General features: G+C 45.1%; 1 protein-coding gene across 2 annotated transcripts in view; it reads left to right on the forward strand.

Moving 5' to 3' along the window:
- Window positions 1–21,754, forward strand: part of LOC110074905 (inactive phospholipase C-like protein 2) — a 42,588-nt gene extending 20,834 nt beyond the window's left edge. The window contains exons 2-6 of one of the 2 annotated variants that reach the window (XM_020785645.3): window positions 7,735–10,218; window positions 12,176–12,385; window positions 14,361–14,436; window positions 15,887–15,996; window positions 18,927–21,754. In XM_020785645.3, coding sequence (XP_020641304.3) covers window positions 7,735–10,218; window positions 12,176–12,385; window positions 14,361–14,436; window positions 15,887–15,996; window positions 18,927–19,112 — 3,066 coding nt within the window. In that variant the 3' untranslated portion in view covers window positions 19,113–21,754. Of the gene's footprint in view, window positions 1–7,734; window positions 10,227–12,175; window positions 12,386–14,360; window positions 14,437–15,886; window positions 17,616–18,926 lie in introns of those variants that run through there. The other variant, XR_013537564.1, reaches the window with a different exon arrangement.
- The last annotated feature ends 369 nt before the right edge of the window (window positions 21,755–22,123 follow it).

A 22,123-nucleotide genomic window follows, 5' to 3' on the forward strand; every position in this document is an offset into this window, starting at 1 on the left:
TGATGGTGCTGATTGCTCATGGAGGCTGGTGGCATGGAAGGCACAGCAACCAATGGTGAGCAAAGCCAGAGCAAAACTTAATAAGAAGTCTTGGTTGTTTTTTTTTTTTAATCATTGGAAGCAGCCCAGAGAAATATATTGTTTATATTGCAGATAAATAATATTACACAATTAAAACCAAGCCCATCTAATTTTAAAACCTTGAAACTTTGCCCTAGGTAGTGGGCAAAGTTTCCTGATTGCCCCAAGAGCCAGCACTTTGCATAGCTTACGTCCCTTGGAAACAGGAAATCGGATCAGTTCCATAGTTGATGGTTATATATCTTGCAAACAAAGGATGAATGTGGTTTCCCAGTTCATTTACTGGATAAACAATGTACATTGTAAGGCAGACTAGGAGCATCAGCACAGTGTAGCGCAGGGGCACTTAGATACCAGGTTTCTGGGATCTGTTTAGTTTTGTAGTAGAAACCTGACATCCACCAATCAAATTCTAAACTATTTCACAAGGTTGTTGTAAAGGCAATATGGAGCTGGGGAAGGAGGGGGGGAAGTATTACATAAATATAGTAAATAATGAATATCACTCTTAGGCTGCCTTTCCCAACTCAGACTCCTGTAAATGTATGCAACTGCATACCCCATTATCATGAGCATGTTTGCCATGCCAGCAGGGGTGTTAGAAGATAGGAGACATAGTCCACCATCTCAGGAGGGACCAAGTTGAGGAAGGTTAACTCGGAGCATCTCTCCTTTGACAAATGAGCCGTTTTGCAAAAGTGGAAAGCTTTTGAATTCACAGAGTTATTGTTGGGCCCAAGGGAACCAGACAGAGCAAGCCAAATGAGTCATGTTGTGGTTTCACAGGAGCACCAGGAAAGGACTGAACCTGACAGCAGGCAATGGATCCTGTTTCTTATGAATGTCAGCCTTAGTTGCAAAAATGTAAAGTCAAAAAGTGATTTTTCTTAGTTCTCATGATTGCCAGGATAGGTTTGAGATTTTATGGATAATGTCTGATTAGATCTCCAGAGTGTGGCTGAATGAATCTTGTGATGGGGAAGGGAATATGTGATCCTTTAGATGTTCTTGGAGTGCATTTCATATCAGCCCTTGCAGCTGATATGAAATGCACTCCCAAGAACATCTACATTTGGTGGAGGCTTAGGGGAGAGACAATCTGGCAGTGTTCAAGTGGCTGTACATTTCCCTGTCTTGGTTTGCAGGTTTAGGCTTTAGTGCTCTCCTTAGCTCCTTACGCATCCCCTATATCAAAACAAATTGGAATTACTTTTGCAAAATAAAGGATTAGGTAGTTTTGGTCTTCATTTGTTGTATGGATTGTAGAATCCAGCCAATTCTTGGTACAGAATTTGGATTACCTGTTGGTACACAATTATATTTTTATGTTTAGAGAATCCAGAGGTCTAAGTATGTTAAGGCACATTGATTGATTTATGTGGATACGTATTTATAAACCATCAAAAGATACCAGGATGATGAAAATTTTCCTATAAAGCACAATACAAATAGCAAAAAGCCATAATGAAAATAACACAAGATGTTGTAAAATTATAATCAGGCTGACTGGCCAAAGCAATATGTCCATGCAGACAGAAATGTTTGGAAGAATTTAGAAGTTATCTTCAAGGACAGACCCGTGTGCAATGCATTGCAGAAGTCCAGTATTTGCTGAACTGGTATTCTCTAATAGCATGAGATGATAACTCTCATTATCCCCAGCCAGCAGACCCATTGTAGGCTGACATATTTGGAGGTCCCCATGTTGAGAAAGGCTATAGTTGTACATGGAAGGATTTGTCTAAACCCAAACTTTTACTTCTTATTGTAAATGTATGTGGTGTGATTTTCCCTTCCGTATTACTGGAAGCTGAGACTAAGTAGAAAAGGGAATCACTGAGCTGCAGAAGAAATAGGAGGAATAATATGGAGATGGAAGTAGGGAAATAGACAGGAAACAGTAAAAGCTTTTTCTCCAGAATGTGCCTGCTGCCTGCCCTTCCCCATTCTGTTTTCTAAACCTTCAGCACTCCCTCCCTGTGAGTTTTTATAACCTTGCTGGGGATGAAACTGTGAATCAAACAGAGACCTTGAATTCCAGGGATGTTCAGACACTCTGTAACTCATTGCTACTCAATGCAGCTCCTATCTGCCGAATATTTTGAACCTTTGGATGTGTGGGCTGTGGGAATGTTCTGCCTTGGAAGCCCCATGAAAATAGATGGGCAGCTTTCCTTCAGTTCAACAAGAACGGATGGGAGAGCATTGGGGTGGGGGGGGAATTGATTCTAGAGCCTGGAGAAGTTTATCATTTTGGACTCCCAACATCCGGAATTCCCCAGTCACTGGCCAGGAGAATCTAAAAGTTGACCTCGAAAATAGTAAAAGCAAGAAAGGGGTGATACCCCTATTAATTACACTAATGTGCCATAAAGTCAATTCTGACTTGTGGTGAGCCTTTTCAGAGCACTCAGGCGTTAATTTACCATTCCCTTCCTCTGGGGGCATCCTGGGACTGGCGCAGCTTGCCCAAGGCCATGCAGGTTGGTCCTAGTCACAGGAAGCACACTGGGGAATTAAACTCCCAGCCTCTAACCACTGAGCGATCCAGCCAGCTTGATATTAGTCCACTAAAATATCAGAAAAAAAGCTGGCTTTTAGCCTATACAAGCCTTCATCGAGCTAGACACCACTTCTCTGTGAATAGTATAATAAAAATTCAAGAGTCCCCCCCCAAAAAAAAATCATAGCAGGATGTTGATGCCAGTTTCAAAATGAAGGCTGCAAAGTCAAACCAGAAGTGTTGGTTTTGAATTCCACCTCTGGCAATAATAATAAGAATAATAAGAATAAGAATAAGAATAAGAATAATAATAATAATAATAATAATAATAATAATAAGAATAAGAATAAGAAGAAGAAGAAGAAGAAGAAGAAGAAGAAGAAGAAGAAGAAGAAGAAGAAGAAGAAGAAGAAGAAGAAATTACGTTGGCCTGTGTCCGTTTTGATGTGCAATCGAACCAATAAAGGCAGATACATTGATCTACACCTGCCAACCTCAGCGTGAAGCCCTTTCTCCTCTCTGTTTCCATGAGCAAAATCCAATGAGCCGAGATTAGTACCCTCCTGTGCCAATCTCCTGATTTGTGTCAATTTAGGAACCATCAATTTCCTCTTTCTCTCTCTCTTTTTTTGTGGTAACCGTAGAGATGGAACGTTATGCAACAGGATGATGACTGATTCATCTCCTCCGCCCCCTCTCTGTCAATTTTTGTCTCTGCTCTGCTGCTGGGGGAGGGAGGGAACACCTTCCCCTCCTTTCTGGGATCTAGGGTCTTCTAGCACCTCCGAGTGGCCTGGGAAAGTGCGAAGGGACTTCAGATCCCACCCATAGAGACAGATCCATCCCACCATGGACCAAAATGAGGCAGCCATCTCTTGATGTAATTGATGCTAGGTGTGATGAAGAGGCAGCAAATTGTTAATTATTTAATTGATAGTTACTATATTTCTACTGCCAGGGAGGCGGGCAGAAGAATCTTTTCTGAGATTGTCTGCCTTCTGTACTAAAATAACTTGACTAACTTTCGGAACTTTTCATTGGGGCGCCGTTTGTTCCTCTGCAGCAAAATGTCTTGAGATGGCCCCATCTAGAGTAGCCTCTGGTTCCAGCTGCGGAGCAAGGAAGCATCCCAGCTCTGTTTTCTTTTCTTTCCTTGTGAACCCCACAAAAAGTGCTTTCTGTCAGTCTTACCCAGGGAGGAGCAAGATGCCCGGGAAAGGATCCCCACCTGTTTGGGAGCAGAATTCCGTGCTCAGGAGCAAAACCACCCAGAGCTTATACCTGGGACCACTCCTCAGTCCAGGCATGGTCCAGGGGGTATGTTATCTCTCATCAGGGCTGACATAATTTCCTCTGATCATGCACAGATTTCTTTCCTTCTTTCTTTCTTTCTTTCTTTCTTTCTTTCTTTCTTTCTTTCTTTCTTTCTTTCTTTCTTTCTTTCTTTCTTTCTTTCTTTCTTTCTTTCTTTCTTTCTTTCTTTCTTTCTTTCTTTCTTCTTCTTCTTCTTCTTCTTCTTCTGGCCACACTTTCACCTACGACAACTCTTGTATTCAATGGTTCTTGCTTCCCAACGTCTTCACACTTCTTTATGCCTCTGGAGTTGGCCATGGCTGACGTGGGCTGGTTGAGGCAGCACCAAGTGGTACCTCTTTAGCTCTACACAGGAGTCTCCAGTCTTCACCCACGGCCTACTACATCCAGGCCTGGCTTCTTTACCACTTTGAGGGTGAGTGAAAGGGAAAGAGGGTGGCGCTCAAGTGGAACAAGTGCAAAAGCAAGAGTGCAATCCACTCTGGAACCTTTATTCTTTTGATGAGGCTGCAAGAGTTTGGCCGTCTGCACTTTCAGAACAGGTACACAGGTATTTATGGATTCTTACATTCAGTATATTATAGGGACGTGGTGGCGCTGTGGGCTAAACCGCAGAAGCCTTTGCTGCAGGGTCAGAAGACCAGCAGTCGTAAGATCGAATCCACGCGATGGAGTGAGCTCCCATCGCTTGTCCCAGCTCCCGCCAGCCTAGCGGTTCAAAAGCATGCAAATGCAAGTAGATAAATAGGGACCACCTCGGTGGAAAGGTAACAGTGTTCTGTGTCTTAAGTCGCACTGGCTATATGAACACGGAAGATTGTCTTCGGACAAAAACGCTGGCTCTGTGGCTTGGAAACGGGGATGAGCACCGCCCCCTAGAGTCAAACACGACTGGACAAAAATTGTCAAGGGGAACCTTTACCTTTACCTTTACATTCAGTATATATATACAGAGTAGGTTAATTGTTCTCCTCCTGCCCTGCCTGCCCTTGTAATCCTTCCAGCAACCCAGTGAGATGCTTTAGACCTGGAAGAGAACAGTTGTGATTAATTACATCTTGGGTGTCTTTTTCTTTTTTTAAAAAAAAAGAGAGGGAAGGGGGGGGAATGCTCAAAGACAGTTAAAGTATATAAAAATCCAGTAATAATAATAATCATATGCTATCAAGTCAATTCTAACTTACGGTGACCCTTTTCCGGGTTTCCCAGGTAGAGGATACTCAGAGGTGGTTTACTATTCCCTTCTTCTGGAGCACCTTGGCACTTTGCAGCTTGCCCAAAGCCACACAGGCTGGCTGTACTCACAGGAGGCCTAGTGGGGAATTGAACTCCCAAACCACCGAGCTGCCTAGCCAACTACAAACACTAAGAACAAATTAGGAGGTAATCAATTGTCGCATTTTTAAAAACAGCCAATTATGTCTCATCAAATGTGCAAGAACAGAGAACTCTCTTAACTCTGAAAATATAATCAGACGGAGGCCGTGGGGACTCTACTAGTAAGAAGCCTTTGTTACAGAAGCAGGGGGCCAAACCTCCTGAGGAATCCGGAGAGATGGCACAGAGATGGGGCCAAGGTTGCTCACTGTGTCAACAGAATGTTGGCCTTTGGTCGGATCCAGCGGGGATGTTCTTATTTTCTCAGATAATGACTGGCCTAAGGTCAAAAACAAATGCTTCACTTGTGGAAATAAGTATACCTGATTTTTTAAAAAATCAAAGCAATTTACAAAATGATCTTAACAAAAATCCTAATGTGAAACCGATACCATAAGACTAACTCTGTGTTTGCAAAAACAATTGTTTTAAAAAGGCAAAAAATGAGGAACTGAATCAGATCTGGGGAAGAGGCAAAGAATCAAAGTTAGTTTGTGTACTGCTGTCATATTTACTTAGAAGTAAATGATAGCTTAACAGTGCTTCAGATTGCAGCATCAAATGACTTTTTACCCTGGGGTCTTACTCTTCGGCCATAAATTAATCATTGGATGCTGGAGTGGGAATGTAGTTTTCCTGTCGCCCCTTCAGTTTCTCTAGTTTCGTAAGACTGAGATGTCATGAAGGAAATAAATGGCTGAGGCCTTCAGAATGGAGTGTGTGTAGCTTCCTGGGAGTCGATGGAATCATTTTCCTTTGCAGCTCCAGCTCATGCGATACATCATTTCCCAACATTGTCGCCCTCCAGTCTTCCATTCTCTGTGCTCTGTTGTCCACTCTGTCCTATCTGACCCCCTCCCCTCAACCTGACCTTCCATTTGAACCATCAGGAAGCATTGGCGCTTAGGGGGAGGGGAGGAAATAACAGAATGGTCGGATGTCAGTATATTTAGTAGTCAGGAATAGGCTCTCAGTTCCTGGAGCCAGTTCATTCTTATCTGGCTACTGCACCTTTGAGGGGTGGGCAGTGCTCTATGAGTTCAGGTCAGGCCTGTCTTCTCCCTCTGGTCCAGATCAGCCCATCCCTGTTTCCTTACAGCTGTATGAAATGCTTGTTTTAAAAACAGATGAACAAAAATCGTCTCTAATGGTTGTTGTTGGTTTTTTGGGCTCTTTAGCCGTGTTCTGAAGGTTGTTCTTCCTAACATTTCGCCAGTCTCTATGGCTGGCAGCTTCGGAGGACAACCTTCTGAAGATACCTGCCACAGAGACTGGCGAAACATCAGGAAGAACAACCTTCAGAACACGGCCAAAGAGCCTGAAAAACCCACAACAACCATTAGATCCCAGCCGTGAAAGCCTTCGCGAAAAATGGTTTCTGTCTATGGTTTTGCCATCATCTGTGGGCTAGATCCACACTGAGGTTTCAGTCATTCAAGTTCTTGCTTCTCCATCTTTTCACACCTCACATGTACCTTCTAATTTTTCTATTTCTGAGGCCTGATCCTTAGTAGGCAATTATTGCGCGAGGTCAAGAAAGAAGATGTAATTCAGATCGAAGATTAAACTTTCCTCTTCCTTTCTTCTTCAGTTGCCTTAGTTTTCTCTTTATGTGTCTTCAGCAGTCCAGTTGCATCCCTTGACTCGGCTTGGATGAGATGCTTCCATTCATATTTTTATAAGAATTATCTGGAACCTGCAGATTTTTTTTTCATTTTAGGGGTACAGTGGACCCTCGACTTACAGACGACTCAACTTACAGACTTTTCGAGTTACAGACTTCTCTGGCTGCAAAATTTAGATTCGACTTGCAGCCTGAGAATCCACTTACAGACCAGAAAAAAACCAAAATGGAACAAAAATAGAATAAAAACTGCCAGTTGTGGGATTAATCAGTTTTCAATGCATTGTAGGTCAATGGAGATTCGACCTACAGACTTTTGGATTTACAGCCACCGTTCCAATACGGATTAATTCCTTAAGTAGAGGGTCCACTGTACAAAGAACTTGGGATTTTTAAAAAAATTCTCTGTGGAAGAAGCAGAAAGTGACAAATTACATTATCCAGGCCCAAAACTTTGGATGCTTAAACACCTGTTTTGAACTCCTGTTGCCTGTTGTGTCTTCAGCTACAATAGAGGGGATGAATTAGAGTTGCCAGCTCCTTTTCCTGAAAGGCTCCTCAACTTTAACCCTATATGGGAGACAAACAAAATCTGACCCTCTTTGTGTTGGGAAGATCGACTGATTGAATTTGTCCAAGGCAAATGGGGTAGTAGACTTTTGTTCTAATTCCTTTTTGGAGAATTTGTTAATTTTCCCACATTTCTTCACATTTGGGATTTTAAAAAAGTGAGGTTTATTTTTTTTTCAGATTGTAGGAGAAAGCAAAATGGTCAGCTTTTCCTAGCCCTGCCCCTGATCTCTGTGTTTTTTTTTCCTCCTTTCCCTTCTCCCAGGATGGGTCCCGCCAGCGTCCCTTGCAGCACAAGAAGAAGACAGTCTCCTTCAGCACCATGCCCAGCAACCGCAAACTCAGCAGCACAGCTGCCTGCATTTCCTTCATGCTGGAGGGCTGTGAGATGAAGAAGGTGCGCTCTAACTCCCGCATGTACAGTCGGTTCTTTGTCTTGGACCCAGACTTGCGCTTCATGCACTGGGAACCTTCCAAGAAGGACTCGGAAAAAGCCAAGATTGAGATCAAGTCGATCAAGGAAGTGCGCGTAGGGAAGAAGACCCCCGTGCTGCGCTCCAACGGCCTCTCAGACCAGTTCCCAGATGAATGCGCCTTCTCCATCATCTATGGAGACAACTACGAGTCCTTGGATCTGGTGGCAAGCTCTCCGGATGTGGTGAATGCTTGGGTGATGGGGTTGAGGTATTTGGCCTCCTATGGCAAGCACACTCTGGAAGGGGCCCCTGAGACCGGGCACCCCAATCCCCGCACCTCCTGGATTTCATCTGTCTTTGACATTGCAGACCTGGAGAAAGAAGGCCAGATCCCTGTTTCTCGGGCTGTCCAGCTTATTCGGGCCCTTAACCCAGGTATGAAGGCGTCAACGATTGAACTGAAGTTCAAAGAGCTTCAGAAAGCAGCCAGTGAGCGGGTTGGGGAAGAAGTGAGCTGTGAGGTCTTTGTGGAGGCTTACTGTGAGCTTTGCACCAGGCCGGAGGTTTTCTTCCTTTTGGTCCAGTTTTCCAGCAATAAAGAATTCATGACCGTGAAGGACCTGTTGAGCTTTCTAGAGGCAGAGCAAGGCATGGAAGGGGTGGTGGAACAGATGTGCCTGGAGATTGTGAGCAAATATGAGCCATCTAAGGAGGGCCGGGAAAAGGGCTACTTAGCTATTGACGGCTTCACTCGCTACCTCCTCTCAGCGGACTGCGACATATTTGACCCCCAACACCGCAAGGTCTGTCAGGACATGAGCCAGCCACTGTCCCACTACTACATTAGTTCTGCGCATGGAGCGTGTCTGGCAGAGGACAGTTGCTTCTGGGGGGGCTCCACCTCAGACATTGGCGGCTATGTGGCAGCACTCAAGGCTGGCTGCCGTAGCCTGGAACTGGTGGTGTGCGATGGCTCCTCTGGAGAACCAGTGGTTGGGGCCGGGAGCCGTTTGGCCTTCTCCAGAGTGGTGAGTGCTGTGGCAGAACACGCCTTTGAGGCCTCCGAGTTTCCCCTCATCCTGTGCCTGTCCGTGCGCTGCTGTGTCGCCCAGCAGAGGCTTGTGGCTGAATATCTGAGGAAGACCTTTGGAGACAAGCTTTACTTGACATCCCCAAACCCAAACGAGGTCTATCTCCCTTCTCCTGAAAGGCTCAAGGGCTGCGTCCTGATTAAAGGCCGGAAGCTGCTCCCGAGCTGCCAGTCAAGTGAGGGAGAGGTGTCTGATGAAGAGGAAGCCTTGGAGCTTGGCTTGCCCCACAGCGAGGAGCACCGGGAGCAGCCCCGTTGCCGGCGGGTCTTGTGTCGTGAACTCTCCGACCTGGTGAGCTTATGCCAGACAGTCTCCTTCCAGGGTTTTGAGGCATCTCGGCGAAGCCAGTGCTACTGGGAGGTTTGCTCCTTCAGTGAGGTAGAGGCTGGACGCTATGCCAACGAGGAGCCAGAGGACTTCGTGGCCTATAACAAGCGCTTCCTGTCCCGGGTTTACCCTAGTCCCATGCGCATCGATGCCAGCAACATGAACCCCCAGGACTTCTGGAAGTGTGGCTGTCAGATGGTGGCCATGAACTATCAGACACCAGGCCTCATGATGGACCTGAATGCTGGTTGGTTCCGCCAGAATGGAGGCTGTGGCTATGTGCTCCGGCCAGCCATCATGCGCGAGGAGGTGTCCTATTTCAGTGCAAACACCAGGGATACCTTACCTGGCATCTCAGCCCAACTGTTGCACCTCAAGATCATCAGTGGTCAAAATCTGCCCAAACCCAAAGGCTCTGGAGCCAAAGGTGATGTGGTGGAGCCGTATGTCTGTGCTGAGATGCATGGTATTCCTGCAGACTGTGCTGAAAAGCGCACCAAGACGGTGCTGCAGAGCGGGGACAACCCAGTTTTTGAGGAGACCCTGGAGTTCCAGGTGAACCTCCCTGAGCTGGCGATCCTACGCTTCATGGTGCTTGACGATGACTACATCGGTGATGAGTTCATTGCACAGTACACCATCCCCTTTGAGTGCCTCCAGATGGGTTACCGCCACGTGCCCCTCCAGTCCCTGGCAGGCGAGCCCCTCCCCAATGCCACCTTGTTTGTGCATGTGGCCATCACCAACCGGAGGGGGGGAGGCAAAGCACAACGGCGGGGGCTTGCGGGGCGGAAGGGACGGCGTATGCGGGAGTACACATCCACTAAAGCCACAGGAATCAAGGCCATTGATGAAGTGTTTCGCACTGCCACGCAGCCGCTGCGCGAGGCCACAGACCTGCGGGAGAACATGCAGGTACCCAGGTAGTGGGAGATGGGGTCTCCTGAATTTGCTTTGCAAGGGTTTGGAATTTGGGAGGAATTTGGTGGGTTTTGTACACCTCCGAGTGCCCAGTTATGCTACAGAAATAAATTGCTCCAGGAAAATATTGTGAAGCTGGGTGCTGCCTCATGCTCTTCATTCTGCTCCCACCCCGCTCACAAAAGTGAGCTGGAGGTGGTCATATGAGGAGAACCTTAACCCTTCTACAGAAGGAATTTCCAAATCAGCCTTCCCCAACCTGGTCACCTCCTGATGTATTGGACTACATCTCCCATTATGCTCTGTGAGCATTGCCAGGCTCCTAGCTAGAGTTAATGGAGGCTCCAGTCCAATATGTATGGAGAAGAACAGCTCAGAGGAGATTATTCCAGAGGGACATGAGGGATGTGTAGGTTAGTGCAGTAATTGTGACCTGGCATAGGGAATGAAGCCTAGAATTTTAGTGCTTGGATTAAGCAAGGAAAAAGTATGGGGAGAATAGTCACAGGGAACTGCTTTAGTGCAAGTTAAAATAATTTGCTTTCTGAGACAGTATTGTGCGCTCTGACTGGCAGCAACCTCTGATGGTTTCGGGCAAAAAGATGTCCTTCTTATCTCCTAATTTTTAAAATTGTTGACACAGAAATTGAATCAGAGTTTAGAAATAACACATTACTATTAATGCGTTAATGTTTCGATTGCCCCTTTTGTGTTAACAGGACAAGAAAAATCGGTGCCTTTAATCCTCTGAGAATAATGTTTTGAAACTACCCTGTTTCCCTGAAAATAAGACCTAACCTGAAAATAAATCCTAGTATGATTTTTCAGGCTGCTCATAACATACAGTGGTGCCTCGCTTAACGATGATAATACATTCCAGGAAAATTGTCGTTAAGCAAAAACATCGTAAAGCAAAAAAACCCCATTGAAACGCATTGAAACCCGTTCAATGCATTCCAATGGGGTAAAAATTCACCGTCCAGCGAAGATCCTCCATACGGTGGCCATTTTCGCTGTCTGTATAGCGACGAATCTGTCCCTAAATACAGTGGGGAGCCATTTTAATCACCCCGTGGCCATTTTGAAACTGCCGACCAGCTATTTAAAAAACATCGTTTTACGAAGAATCGGTTCCCAAAGCAGGGAACTGATCATCGCAAAGCGAAATTCCCCCATTTAGACCATGGTTTTGCGATTGCAATTGCGATTGCAAAAAGATCGTCGTAAAGCGGATTTGTCGTAATGCGGGGCAATCATTAAGCGAGGCACCACTGTAAGCCCTACCCCAAAAATAAGCCCTAGTTAAGTGAAAGCCTGCCCTCCACCACTGCACAGCAACCAGAAGATGACATTACTGTATTTGAATAAACGTAGATTGTTGTACATGGGGGAAAAATAACATCCCCTGAAAATAAACCCAACTGCTTTTTTTTGGAGCAAAAATTAATATAAGACCCTGTCTTATTTTTGGGGAAACACGGTAACACTAAAATGTTACTTTCAACTCATTATTTTTAGAAGATCATATGCATCTGTTTGGTTTCCCCCAGCCCCCTTCTTAACACAAAAGTAATTATTTCACCATGAATACATGTTTCCAATTTCTAGATTGAACCCAGGAACTTCTGAATGCACAGCAGATGCTCTGCCAGAGAGATTTAACAGGGGTCCTGAAACGGACATAAATTGTTAAAGAAGGTTAAGGCATTTAAGAGTGTCTGTGCCTTTAGCGCTGAAGCTCACTTTTCGCTCTGTTCACATGGTAACCCTGCACCGACTGGTTTAGAAGAGGCAACAGGCAGGGGTGCACCAGTTTGTTCACCACGATGTGTATGTGGCCCTGGAACTGGGGTTATTTATTGTGGCATGAAGGAGTGATCAGAAGTACTGGGAGCTGAGAACTCCACAGTGGTTTAGCATGTTGTTGACTTCTGCATCTTTTCTGTCCCAGAATGCTCTGGTTTCCTTCAAGGAATTGTGTGGCCTGACACCAGCAGCCAACATCAAGCAGTGCATCTTAAAGCTGGCCACGTGGCTACAGCCCAGTGAGAAGGAGAGCCCTCCAGCTGTCACTCTGAACCTGGGTGAAGAGTACCCCTCCATGGAGGCGCAGGGCCCCGTCCCGGAACTCCTGAGGAAAGTGCTCGCAGCCTATGACACTGTGAGTGCATCCAGTATGGCAGGAATCCCTGGGCCTTGTCCAGCGAGTGTTTGATACGTTGGTCCTCTTATGGATCAGCTAATTCTGCTTGGGCTCTGGCAAAATTCTGGGGCACACCTCTGTGGTACAAATCCTGCCCAACGCAGTGGTGGGATTGCAAATCACCATTCAGGCAACAAACCATGTCTGGAAAATAGGATGGTATTGTGAAAGTACAACGATAAAATGGCTCTCTCTTAAGCTGCATCACAGTCCTGTCACTTAATGGGTATGGTTTGCATGGGAAGCTTTTGTTCACATTACAACCCCGACTGGAGAAAGCATCATTCTCTGAAAACTCCTTTCTTGTCTGTCCTCAGATGGTCTGAGCATCAGGTTCAGGGTCAGCATATGGTATCCTCAGGTAGCTCTTGGAGGGGTCAGCACCCCTACAAAACCCAATACTGAGCAATTTCTGCCTCGGTTATCCAGACTGAATTGGCTGGCTGGCTGTAGAAGCAACTGTTTTAATTTCCATCAATATTCTGATGTGTTGTTGCTCTGGTGCATTGTGGGAAATTAAAATGGCTCTACCTAAACCTGGTGACCGGTTGTGGGTTAGAGCACATCTAGCACTGTTGCCACCATCAAGTAATTTATGGGCGAGGGAGATTTTGTCTAAAGTTCATAGTCTTATTTAGAGCGTGGAAACAGCATGTTAGTTTGATGTGTTAACATTGAAATCATGGCTTTCCTTTTCAAAAAGGAGGACCAGTCAATCCAGACAGCACCATTTTGAAAGTAACAGTTTTAGTTCTAAGCTTGTTATATGCAAAATATTGTTTATTTAAGACTGGATGCATTCCTCCTGTTTAATAGGAGAAAAATAATTAAAATATCAACATGTTAAATGGACACTCTTTGGGTGCCAATGTACTTCCAATTTCTGTGGCCAAACCATACGTTAGACCAGTGGTTCCCAACCTTGAGTCCCCAGATGTTCTTGGACTACAATTCCCAGAAATCTTGGCCAACAGCTAGTGGTGAAGGCTTCTGGGAGTTTTAGTCCAAGAACACCTGGAGACCCAAAGCTGGGGACCACTGCATTAGACTGGACTGGACTGCTGAATCAAGGAGGAAGGGACTGTGTGACTGAATGTTTCTCCATTCCAAAACAACTGGCATTGTCTCCAAACAAAGACAACAAATATGCTAAACTGACTAGTTTTGTGTGCAAACAGATGGGGTGTGTGTGTGTGTGTGTGTGAGCATTCAGTTACAGTGGACCCTTGACTTACAGACGGCTTGACTTACAGACTTTTTGAGTTACAGACTTCTCTGGCCGCAAAATTTAGGTTTGACTTGCAGACTGAGAATTGACTTACAGACCAGAAAAAAACCAAAATGGAACAAAAACAGCCTGTTACGGGATTAATCAGTTTTCAATGCACTGTAGGTCAATGGAGACTTGACCTACAGACTTTTTGACTTGAGAACTGCCTTCCAATACGGATTAAGTTCTCAAGTCAAGACCCCACTGTATATGTACACACACACACACACACACACACACACACACACACACTTGTAGTCTGAAGGGGAACAGTCTGGGTATTGGCTTCCTGCCTCCTGGGCAGGATTGCCAAGTGGATGTCTTTGTGGGGGGGGGGGAAGGAAGCCATGAAATTGACTGCAGTGACTTTGGTGGGAGAACTGGCCTGTTGATATTTTGGACTTCAGCTCCCAGCAAGTCCTGCCAGCAGGCCTGATGATAAGGGTTTAGAAGAGCTCCTGTCTAAAATATTTGAAGGTTCAAAGGTTTGTACCCCTCCTGTCTGTGACAGACATTCTGTTTCAGTACTGAAATATAAGGGGTGGCTGGGGAGCTTTGCTAATTGGTCTGACTTCGCCTAACCATCACTAATTTTCATTCTCTCTCTCTCTCTCTCTCTCTCTGTCTCCCTCTCCCTCTCCTTCTCTGCCCCTCCCACCGCAGATGATCCAGACAAGCCGGACACTAATAGAGTCTGCTGATGCGGTTCATGCCAAGATTATTCAGGTGCAACAAGCAGGTAGGTGCTGGCAGACTATCTGCCAATCTTCTCCCTCTTGACCTCCTCTTGTTGCAGGTTCTCTACTTTCACTTCTCTGGATTTTGGGGGGCTTCATCTCCCAGATTCACTAGCCAGTGGCCGTGCTGGATGGATCTTTTGGGTGTTGATGTCTGAAACAGCTAAAAGACCCAAATCTAAGAACTGCCACTGTTTGTCTTTCAACCCCAAATCCTGCTGTTCTGTGCTCATTTATCTGGGAGCAAAGCAGTATTGCACACAATGAGACCAAGGGCTAGTCGTTTTAGATTTAATTTAGATCTAGTTTATATGTGAAGGCAAGTCTTCTCTATTTGTGTAAGTGGGGTAGGATCATCAACATGACTCGTATTTACATTCAGCACTTACTATGGTTAGTGGCAGGCTTACGTTTTTAGAGCCACTGAAGCTTGGACTATTATGGGGCCCCTTTTGCAACCAGTAATGAGGTCTGGATAACCACTGCTATCTTCTTCAATGGAGTGGTTCCATGACAGATCACCACAATTTTTAAAAACATGTGGATTCAAGTTGTGTCTGGGGGCCCATTCGGGATTAGGGCCCGTGAAGCTTAACCTTCATTAGTTTCATAGTAAATCCACCCCTGACTACAGTGTATGTTTCTTTTCAGGGATTTGCTTTCTCCCAAGTTGTTCAGGGTTCTTCCCATCAGCTTTGTAGCTGGGGAGGAGAATGGGGTGGAGTGGATAATATCAGTAATTTGGAGTAGAGGTGTTGAGGGTATAGCCTGAGGAGACGGGTGTAGCATGAGTTACAGTATATACTTTGTGTAAAATCTGGAGGTCTAGATGGAGACATATAGTAGTCAAGTTTGCATTTGACTGGCAAACAAGAGGTTCCCTCACCTGTCCTAAAATGACATGTGGATAGTGAGATTATGGATAAGCAAGAACTTTGTTGAAATTTGGGTGGCAAAGTTTTTGGAGGTGGAAGTAACAGTAAGAATTCCTACAGGCAAGAATGGGAAATATTTTGTACCCAGATTGGGAAGAGGCTCAAAAACTGTTACAAGAGAGACATCATTACTCTATGTGTAGAAGTACTGAGTTATTTTTGGACTACATCTCCCATCAGCCCCAGACCCTAGAGTGTCAGGAATTATGAAATCTATGATTCCATATCTGGAAGACACCTGGCTGTTGACTCCTCCTCTACAGACCCACATCATGCTTTAGTCCCACTGTTGCTTTCGGTCAAAGCCATTTTGAAGGGTTCAAAAATTTGCAGAATCTGTTTCCAGGGACCCCTGTTAGGAAGAACATGGACTCCCATGGGCAATGGTGCATCTCTTATACCACCTCTGGCATGAGAGTGAGGAAACGAGGTTGTGCCTCTAACGTTGAGTGATAAAATCCAACCTTGACCAGAAGGCAGCAGGCTTGTGAGATTTTCCACTTTGCCTCTTCTCCAGGAATGGGTTTTCATAAGGAGCTGCATCGCCTGGAGGCAAAGGAGGGGCTGAAAGGGCGGAAGCTGCAGAAGGCCCTGGAGAGTTTTGCTTGGAACATCACTGTCCTCAAGGTAATGTGGGGCAGCATTTGCGGGGAGACACCTTTGCAAGGGACACCGTAAAACAGAGGTGTAAATACCTCTGAGCCATGCACAGATATGCCTGTCTGTCTGCCATAAAACCATTTCTGGCAAAAAGAAAAGAGAAACAAAAAAATGAAGAAGACATTGTGGCACCTTAAAGACTAACTGCTATACAGTGGTGCCTCGCATAGCGAGGTTAATCCGTTCCGGATTAACCTTCGCTATAGCGAAACATCGCTGAATGGGACAGGGAAAGCCATTGGAACACATTAAACATCGTTTAATGCGTTCCAATAGGCTCCTTTACTCACCGTTCAGCGAAGTTTCCTATGGCCGGCAGCCATTTTCGCGCCCTCGTTAAGCGAGGGGAGGGCGTGAAAACGCTGCACGCGGCCATTTTGGGGCTTCCGGCGGCCATTTTGTCCGCCGAACAGCTGATCGCCGGGCTTCGTGTTGCGAAGATCGGTAAGCGAAACGCTTACCGATCTTCGCAAAGCGAGTTTCACCCTATCTAAAAGTCGTTGAGCGATCGCATTAGCGATCCCAAAAAAGGGATCGCTATGCGATTTCGTCGTTGTACGGTGCGCTCGTTAAGCGAGGCACCACTGTATTTTAAAACGTGAGCTTTCATAGGCAATTCCACTTCTTCAGACCTAGGAGGCCATCTGTCTATCATTTCCTCCACACCATAAATAGCTTTACAGTTTCTCACACTGTGAAACTGTGAAACTTCTCACACAAAGTGGTATCTTCTTTCCCACGACATAAAAGTCAGCTGGTGTGTGTGTGTTTATTTGGAAACAGCAGTCAAGATAAAGATTAATGACCCCTTTCTTGTACTCAGCCATACTGATTCAGATCCTCCCTGGATTATTACGTGGAAAAATCACTCAACTAGACCCACGAGTTACGTCCAGGTGGAAGTGGCCCTAAAGTCTTTGCCATTGTCAAGCTAACGTGGTCATTGGGTGATTAAGCACTGCCACCTAGCGGGCAGTGGGCGTTCATATGTTTATTGTTACTAAGGTGTTGTGAGAGAGGGTGTGGTGGATTGTGGATTGAAGGAATTGTTTCAGGATCTTCTAGTCACTTCATTTGGGTTTGTTGGAGCTGAGGCAGCCCACTTCGTGCAGAGATCTTCCATATTTTGGAATGGACAGAAGGATTCCCCCCCCCCCCCCCCGAATGTTCATCCTGCCCTTCACAGCACTGCATGTACGCTAATGAGACTGAAAAAGCTGTGTGGATAGGAAAGGCACCATTCAGTTGAGTAAGCCATTTTTAAAATCCTTTTTAAAAAATATTTTAATCCAATTTTAAATTTGCAGTAAAGCACTTTTTTTTAACCCGCGATCATGTAATTACTTTAATGACATTTTATCAATGAGTACATCAAAAGTGTTTCAGTACTAATTAAAAGATGGGAAAACAAGCATGGTGATCTAATGGCACCAACTTTTTTAAAAAAAAAAAAATCAATGCTTTAATTTCTGCTAAAATGCTTTTTATTCAAAGTGCTTTTATTTCAATATTTTACTTTTCTGAAAATTAAATAATTAAGGAAGAGAGCATTTTAGAAAATTAAAAGCTCAATTAATAGCGCCGTCTAATACATGTTTTACTCAGAGGGTAGTGCCATAGAGCTCACAGAGTTTTATTCCCACATTGACGGGTAGAAGATTGCAGCTTTAAAAAGAATTAAAAGACTAATAAAATGCACTAACGAGAAAAATAGTAGTGAAAGTGTGCCAAAATTAGATATTTTGTGAAAGGATGCTGTAACTATCCAAACTAATAATAATATTTGTGTGCTCTCCATTCAGTTATGGTTTACGGGCAACACTTTTCAGGGCTCTCTAGGTAGGGAGTACTCAGATGTTGTTTGCCATTCCTTTCTTCCAAGGAGTGCCCTGGGACTGCAGCTTGCCCAAGGCCACACAGGCTGGCTCTTTTCCTAGGAAGCACAGTGGGGAATCAAACTCCCAACCTCTGGTTCTGCAGCCAAGTACATAAACCACTGAGCTATCCAGCCAGGTCAACGGCTCAAACTACATGTATTAAACAGTTCCAAAGCGTAGCACTAAGATGACTTCACCTGTGAATATATCACAACTGTTCAATTATTTTCAGAAAAGCTGGAAATGCCATTGTCTGGAGGTGGGAGGAAAACAACACAACAATCACAGGGAAAACAACAATATGATAGTGATGTTTCGTGACTGGCCTGTGAAACAAGTGAACAAAATATGGCAGTCACAGCTGGTGCGATTGCACTATATAATAAAGTGATTTCCAAGTGTTAAGGCTTTTAACATCCCATGATGGTACTTCTCTGCTCATTGAATCCTTGCCCTACAGAGGTGAGGAGCCTTTGATCATCCACATGTTTTGGAGCAACTCCCATAATCTCTTCCCACTGGCCCTACTAACCGGGGCTTCTGGGAGTTGGAAGTTACAAATCTCTTGAGGGCCAAAGCTTCCCACACACATTATAGAAGTTCTCTTTAAGTTTCCTTGATGAAGTAGTGAGGACTATAATCTCTGAGTCCAGTTGGGCTTAGAAGGGAGGTGCTGGGGTGGAACTGAAAATCTCATTCCCAGTTGCATCTGGGAAGAACATCTTGGATGCACAGCTCTAGGTGCTACCAGTCAAAATATATTGGACAGCTATTCTGTCCCTTCCCCCATAAAGGGGAAATGGAAGAAGTAGTAGGAGAACATGGTGGGCCAGTCAGTGGAAGATAGTCTCACAGGGGGACCCACAGCTCCTAAAAGTCTCTGAAGAGGCTCTGAGTTTGCTAAAGAAAAGCTTTGCATGAAAGCACCTCTTGTCTCTTAACAGTTTTGTACCCATTTCTTTTCCGTCTTTGAGTCTCCGAAAATCTTTCCTGATCTTCCAACTCTTCCTTTCTCCACAGGGCCAGGCTGATCTGCTCAAACACTCCAAAGCAGAAGCTCTAGATACACTGTGGCAGATCCACAATGCCGCCCAGTCTTGTGGCATTGGGCAGAACGGAGCTGCCTCTCCGGACCTCTTCCGCAACCGAACTGTTCTTGATCCCATCCCTGAAACAGAAGGGCCGAGTGATGTGGGATCCTGCTGACTCAGGATGGCTGAGACCAAAGGGGGGGGGGGCAGCGCGAAAGGACTTGCGGTCACAACGTGGGCCCTGCAGAGAAGATGAGATGTGATGAATTTGAAACAGGAAAGTCACATACAGAGCACAGTGTTGCTCCATAGCTGGGACGCAAAGGAGGGCATGGCACTCAATTTCCACATCTTTATGTGTGTAATAGCTAGGACTTCCAGATTCCTGATTTTGGATGGTGGTAACAGATTTTACTCTGCGAGGGTAGACTCTAGGAGGAAACTGCCCCTAGTGAGTCAAGCTAGAGACTCTCATTCACTTCAGCCTGACAGTCTGTAGCAAGGATTCTGGAAAGTTCACTTTTCAGTGGGTACATTTCCAGATCCTTCATGGCTATTCTTAGCTTGGCTGGGGATTCTGGGAGCTGTAGTCTGGAATAGTAAGTAGTTCTGCTGCTTACAGCATGGTGTAACCAGCAGAAGCTGGATACCTAATTCCTTGGGCATGCAAGGACTGACCTGACCTGGAAAATGTTTACAGAAGTTTAGCAGGTTATCAGCTGGCCGTCTGCTGGCGAAATATTAGGAGGCTTCACTAGTTAAACTCCTGTAGCTCCCTCCTCCCGGCCAGAACCTAGTGGTGCCATGGAGGCTGCATCCTGCCAGGTGTTTCCCAGGATTCTTGGTTCGAGATGTACTGCAAAGGCAGGTCTGAAGAGCTGCTGCATGGAATATCCTCCTGGCAGAGCTGCAACCAATAGTTTTGGTGCCTGGGGCTCCACTGACCTGTTGGTTAGACTTGGATCCCTTGAGATCCACATACACAGAGGGTGGGTGGAGGAATGGGGAGCAACGCCTGGGATTGAATGGGCAGCAGCCATAGTAATGCCACACGAAGCCTGCCTGGTTTTTGTGTACTCCTTCCTGTGGAACAGTAGCTGGAGGGGGTGTAAGTGCTCAGGGAAGGCAGAGCTGTGCCTTTCCAGCACACCACTTCTTCTTCTTCTTCTTCTTCTTCTTCTTCTTCTTCTTCTTCTTCTTCTTCTTCTTCTTCTTCTTCTTCTTCTTTCTCCTCCTTCTCCTCCTCCTCCTCCTCCTCCTCCTCCTCCTCCTCCTCCTCCTCTTCTTCTTCTTCTTCTTCTTCTTCTTCTTCTTCTTCTTCTTCTTCTTCTTCTTCTTCTTCTTCTTCTTCTTCTTCTTCTTCTTTTTGCACCCTCTAATGTACAGCACCTTGGGTTGGTCACCCTGTCCTATTATGGCTCTTCGCCCCCCCCCCCGGTGTAGATGTAAAAAAACATTTGCTCCCCTCTGCCTAAGACCTTTTGTACTGCAACCCCAGCCTGCCTTTACCATTGGCCATGCTGTTTGGGACTGGTGGGACCTGCGGGCCAAGACACCTGGAAGGCCCAAGCTTCCCTGCAGTCTGGTGGGCTGCTGTATCTCATAGCAACAACTGGAAAAGGGATGTTGTTTTTTTAAATGTTTTGCCCTGGCCCATTTGAATAGCCTCTCTCTTTCCATTTTTTTAATCTAATTCACTAGAGCAGGAGCAAGATCAAGTGGGCCATGCAAATGTAGTATTAGGAAAGGATTGCAACATGACAGCAAAACAAGGCTCATTTATCTACTGTAGGGGCCTCCATCAGACCAGGTTGTCTGTAAAGGAAGGTGAGCCCAAACGTCATTAGGTGGTAGCCAATATCTTCTGTCTACAACTCCCAGTGTTCCCAACCTTAGCTGTGCCAGTTAGGAATTATGGCCAATGTAGTCCAATAATATCTCATGACTGAAGGTAACGAAACACTGCGCTGAAAGAAAAAAGCTTTACAGTTTGTCTGCTCCTTCATATTATCCAGATCCTAGCTAGAGGTGAAAGGAGGTGAAGGGAGGGGTTTGAAAATTTCCTAAAATATGTTTATAATAGTTCAAATGCTGTGTTCTCTTGACTAGGTTTTTCCACAGTGTTCCCAGCATTAGAATAGTATTGGATTAAGTTCTTTTTCTTTTGTTAGGCAAAAAACAAACAAACACCCAAACAAACAAACAGAAGAACAATAGGCTATGAAATCATGACTCCCACAATACTCTGAAGATCTGTTACAGTCATAGATCAGCATTGATTCCAAACTTAAAAACATAAAGTTTTTAAGTTTGGAATTATGACCACTCTAGGGACCGCCTAGAGTGGTCATAACAACCAAATAGGTGGGATATAAATAGAATAAATAAAATAAATATTAAACTAGCATTTCTCCAATTTTATTCTAGATTGCCCCCCCTTTTTTTTTTTTACAAAAGACAGTATAAATATCCTCAAATGATCCTGAGCAAATTGATACTCAAGTGGTACTTGAACAATTATGCCCAGTCCTTGGGGTCCCTTCAAAATAAGTTCAAAGAGGATGGGGTTGGGGGGAGGGAAGAGTTACTATTCAAAACGTCAAATTTTATAATTTATGTCAAGCTCTGGATTTGCTCAAAACTCTGTTTCCAGTTCCAAATGCCACTCTCCATCTCGCTTTCTCTTTGGGATGGCTTGGACGGGAAGGGAAATTTCCCATACTCTTTGGCTGCTCTCTTCTTGCCAGTCCTGGAAGGCTTGCTGTAGAATTGAGAGGGCTGAATTCTGATGACAATAAAACTGGAATGTCTCTTTCATTCTCTTGGTGTCTTTCCACCATAGTCAGATTGACCTCAGAACTCTTACGTTTGCACCGCACGTGAAAAGCTATTAAAGAGCTGCTCAAGAATAGCCACTGATCTGAACCATGGGATTCTAAAGATTCTCCTTCTTGGTGGGGAACGTATGGCTGTCCAGATACTGTACTGTTAGCTGCCACTCCCACAATGCCTTACCCTGGTTGGATGCTGAAGGGGAGCATAAGCTAAAACAACCAAGGGGCTGAGCATGCCTCACCTCTGCTGTACAGTTTTTACAAATATATACTTTGAGGGTAAAGAAGGAGGAACCTGTAATTAAACTAATTTCAAAATTATATTAAGTAAAAGGATTGCTTTAGAGAGAGC

Source organism: Pogona vitticeps, chromosome 6, assembly GCF_051106095.1.
Source record: "Pogona vitticeps strain Pit_001003342236 chromosome 6, PviZW2.1, whole genome shotgun sequence".
NCBI classification, from domain to species: domain Eukaryota; kingdom Metazoa; phylum Chordata; class Lepidosauria; order Squamata; family Agamidae; genus Pogona; species Pogona vitticeps.